This window comes from Orbicella faveolata, unplaced genomic scaffold (genome assembly GCF_042242905.1).
Source record: "Orbicella faveolata isolate gen_17 unplaced genomic scaffold, um_ofav_v1 contig_3, whole genome shotgun sequence".
Classification (NCBI taxonomy): Eukaryota; Metazoa; Cnidaria; class Anthozoa; order Scleractinia; family Merulinidae; genus Orbicella; species Orbicella faveolata.
The window spans coordinates 8648561-8653037 of NW_028301558.1; the positions used below are offsets into that span (position 1 = coordinate 8648561).

The window sequence follows — 4477 nt, forward strand, 5'->3', positions numbered from 1 at the left end:
ATGCCCGCGTTCTCGTTCCACCACTTATTGACTGATTGAGGTCTGACTGGACGGGAAAATATTTGGCTCTCGGTCAGGACGCACGACCTCGAACCAATTATTTTCCGTCGGTTCTCCCACTCGGTACTCTCTCACTCATCGTCTTCGCTCCTGTGAGTGGAGCAGAAGGCTACACAGCAACAACTTCCATCCATCACAAATTCCTACCAGTCCGAGCCCGGATAGCATTTGTTACTGAAGTAGTTTCTGAAGTGGATTGATTGTTAATGGCAGGGGGTTGCTGGTCCTCTGCTCAACCTGATTTAGCAGATCTAGAAACTGCTGGACTGCTTTTGTCAGGACTCCCACTCAAGAAATGTCTGACATGGTTGAACATGTCAGGGTTACTATACACCCCAGTCAGCACAGCTCTTGATATCATTGAACCACGCAAGCTTCTACACCACAACAAGGTCCAGTCCAAGTTAAAGCTTCCACTCTGTAAATAAGTACTTATTGTTTTTCTTCCTGTTAACAAACCAATAAAATTACTTTGTTTCTAGGAGGAGCTCGAACTCGAAAGAAAGGATTTGTTACTAACCAAATGAGCAGTGTGGTCAACTAATGCTGATCAGACTCAAAACATGCATCGCAAGTTAAAATACGATCTAGTACTATTACCATGGAAAATGATGTTTCTCTCGAGAACTGAACTTCATCTTGCTGGAATAATAGTGTCTGCTGTAATAACAGCATTGGCCACTGGGCACAGCATCAACTGGTCTTCCTACTCTATTGTGCAGTCTCCTATTCTTTCGAACAACTTTACTCCTCGCCACGATTGTAAATCTTGGAAAACAACTCTATGGCACAAAACTACTTTGATTACCAAGACTGCTTGTACACGGAAGTATTTCCTTCTTATCCTGGTCTCGTCTGCACCGGCAAATTTGGAAAGGAGAAGTTTTATTCGTCAAACTTGGGGCGCTGATAACAACAAAGCCACTCAGTGGAAGACATACTTTCTCCTTGGTCAGACAAGGAATCAAACACAATCAGATTTGCTCAAAAGAGAAGATAGCATCTATGGCGACATGATTCGTGCGGATTATTATGAACATTACTGGAACCAGAGTTTGAAGATACAGATGGCCTTCGAATGGGCGGCCAGATACTGTAATTTTTCTTACCTTCTCAAAGCAGACGACGATGTGCTGGTTAACACCAAAGATTTAGTGACAATCTTGCGAAGAAGATCAACACCAAAACAAGGGCTCTTTATGGGCAAACTACACCACAATGTTAAAGCAGCTCGAGATGGAAAATTTAAGATCAGTTATGAAGAGTACAATCGTACATATTACACAGATTTCTGTAGTGGTGCTGGCATTGTTATGTCCTGGGACGTAGTCCATTGTCTGGTTCCTCTATTTGATGTGATTAAGCCCTTTCGAATGGACGATGTGTATATTGGAATGCTTGCTAACAGATCTGGTGTAACACCAGTGGGCCATGATGGGTTCATCATCCCATTCAGTTATGATGTCGACGATTGTAACTATGTGGCAAATACTCTTGTACTACATCGAGCTATTGGGCAGTGCTTACTCAAACTGTTTCGTCTGCACTCTGAAGATTTTGTTTATGGCACAAAACTGGGATCATACTTCTGACGCCTGATTACCTAAAGGCAAATTTTTCTTTACAATATTTAAGCGATTCAGTTTCTGACCGAACTACAAAAATAACATTTCTGAATATTAAAGGTCATAGCAAGATCAACGGTTCCGAGAAATATGACAACTTTTAAACACTTTTGGGGCGACGTTGGTTTAATTTTACAAGAATGTTTGTACGTTTTGCAAGTCAAAAGTACTAAATATTACACTCAAAGTGCTAGAACATTTATTATGTGTCAAGTTTCTCTAGATCTCATGCTAACTGTCAAAGTCAATTTGTATCCAACATGATTCCTTCTCAACGCAGAGTCTTATGCTAACCTCAGGTAACATGTAAACAATTCCGTCAGTAGCAAGCGCTATTTTAATTGGAAGAAATCTTCATTACTTTTAGTAAAAGCTACCATATTTTACACGAAAACTGAAGCTGCCGGGTCAAATTTAATGCACCGGTGAAGTACAAACCGCATTTTCTCTATTGGTCTTTGTTTCCTGCAGCTTTTTCGACCAGGTTGTTATAAAGCGAGGGTGTTTATTTAGTACTTTTGGCAGCCATATATAGACTTTTCATTATACTCTAAATGCTTTATTTTACCTCGAATTGGTACACGATAATTTTGTTTACGATTGCAACTCAGTCCAACTCAGTTGAACACCCAGCGTTTAATCGTGAAAATACAATGTTATTGGCTGGATATAGTGTTTTACTTCTTGTATTCAAAGTACCACATAGTACCACATTTTGTTTTTAATTTTTTAAACGTACATCGAAAACGTATTCAATAATAATAATCTTTATTTAAAGATAATATAGTAATAATGATGATGATGATGATGATGATGACGATGAAACACTTTTATAGCGCACACCATCCACTTTTTGTGCGTGGCGCTTTACAAAAATATGTACAGTTAAAAAAAGATGATATAGCACATCAATCCTGTTAATGACTGAATAAGACCGCTCTATATTAACAAACCTTTTAGAAAGATAAGTTTCTAAAGTACTCTTAAATGTAGCAACATTGCTCGGTTTCCAAATGTCAAACGTAATAGCTATTCCCAGAGATGACGGAGCGTATTTTGAATTGAGCGGGCTTACAAGCGAGCTCTTAGTAGCTTTTTTTTCTATTCGTTTTTACGTTTTATGGGTTTCCGTCCCTGATTCTACAATCTAGGGTCATACGTGGTATAAGCCCTATCTCCATAAAATTCGATTTAGGTTTAGATCAGACATGGCATTCATGTGACTTACTATAATCAATAATGAACAAGAGCGGTTTTTAAGAGAGTGTCGTAAAACCAAAACCAAACCAACTACTTACTAATTAGACTACTCAGTCAATCTCAAATCGTAGTAAAACCAAGACCAAAGCTAAAACCAAAATAATTGCTGGATTACTTCGGGCACTCAGTTGAAAACTACTCTAAGTTCAAAACCAATCATATGTATTACAAAACTACAAAGCTACGGAAAAATTAAGTTACATCATACAATGATATTAAGAAATAAATCTTAGAAGACATCTAGTCGCAAAAGGATGTTTAAATTGTTCAGTGTTCAATCTAGGCAGCATGAAGTCATGGCCCGCGTCTCTACAAGCCCTGTTACGTTTAAGTGGAAGCAAGTGATACATTACACGACCATTATTACTGGTGGTTCGGTTGAACAGAGCACTGTCTCTAATCTTTATTATGTTAGACAACAGGATGATCTTATTTGTATAGCCAGATGTATAGGCTTGCCTAATGAAGGTTTCAATCCGATCTAAATATTTGCCTTGAAAGGCCGAGCCCCACACTTCCAATCCCTACAGAAATAGTGACATCATCAAAGGTTCGAAGAGATCACTGAGCTGATCTTGATGTGCCCAGTATACATGCATACTCTAAGAATACACAGTTGACTAGCAGTTCTGGACGGCAAGCTATGAAGATTCCAATTACAAGGATCTTCCTGGAATTAAATTCTAAGAAGTTTCAGCCACTTCGCTCAAACCCAGACACTAGAGGAAGACCAGGCTTAGTAGTTAATCGAACAGCATTTCCCACGTCTTTGAAATTTAAGATACGCTACGGCGTGCTACTACTACGGCTACTTTGGCCGTAAGGGACTAGGCTGACAACGCCGTTTTTTTCGAAAAACTCAAACGGATTATTAAAGATTTCGCTGTACGGCAACTTAAAGATGGTTTCCAGTCCGTACTGCGTAGTCTCAGCACCATAATGTTTATCAACATTAAAAGTCTCACTCGATGGAATGCGAATCGATGTTATTCGTTACGAACCACATTTCTTATCTTTGAGACCTTTCAAATTCTTTTTCCAACAGCTTCATTGATTTTCACAGCTGCGAAGTTGTTTCATCAAGTGATATGAGAAAGAAGCAAAAAGCTTCACGTCCATAATGGCGGTTGACATGAAATTTTACATTTACTTCATGTAAGTAGTTGCGAAATGTTTACATTTTGTGATGTCTTATATGAGACAAAACAAAAAACGTAAACAAACTCTCGAGAGTGCGCAGTGCGGACTGGAAACGGGGTGTGCAGCATCAAGGTGTCTTTACAAAAATGACTTCGTTTATGGAAACCAGGGACTTGAGTCTACTTTCATACGACATAGGCTTGATCAATGACAAAGATTTCGTTTTCCGCGGTATCCGTCTTACGTCTCCCAGAACTTAGATTTGCCTCTCAGCTGCTTTTAAAACCACCCGAAATTCCAACCACAAAACTAAATAACACTGATAAATATCTCGATTTCGGCACGAACAGGGAGTTCGTACAACGTGATAAGTAATAGTAATAGCTGGTTTT

The 4477-nt window shown here is 39.0% G+C and overlaps 1 protein-coding gene and 1 pseudogene across 1 annotated transcript; one reads left to right on the forward strand and one right to left on the reverse strand.

The window, feature by feature from the left end:
• The first annotated feature begins 455 nt into the window (after window positions 1–455).
• On the forward strand, window positions 456–3200 carry LOC110059135 (beta-1,3-galactosyltransferase 5-like). The gene has a single exon (XM_020765816.2). The coding sequence runs from the start codon at window positions 624–626 to the stop codon at window positions 1650–1652; it is 1029 nt and encodes a 342-aa protein (XP_020621475.2). The 5' UTR covers window positions 456–623; the 3' UTR covers window positions 1653–3200.
• Window positions 2392–3718, reverse strand: LOC149106253 (uncharacterized; annotated as a pseudogene).
• Between the last annotated feature and the right edge of the window lie 759 nt (window positions 3719–4477).

Excerpts from the sequence above, each read along its gene's own strand:
- LOC110059135 (XM_020765816.2), top strand. The coding sequence starts at position 624 with ATGCATCGCAAGTTAAAATACGATCTAGTACTATTACCATGGAAAATG.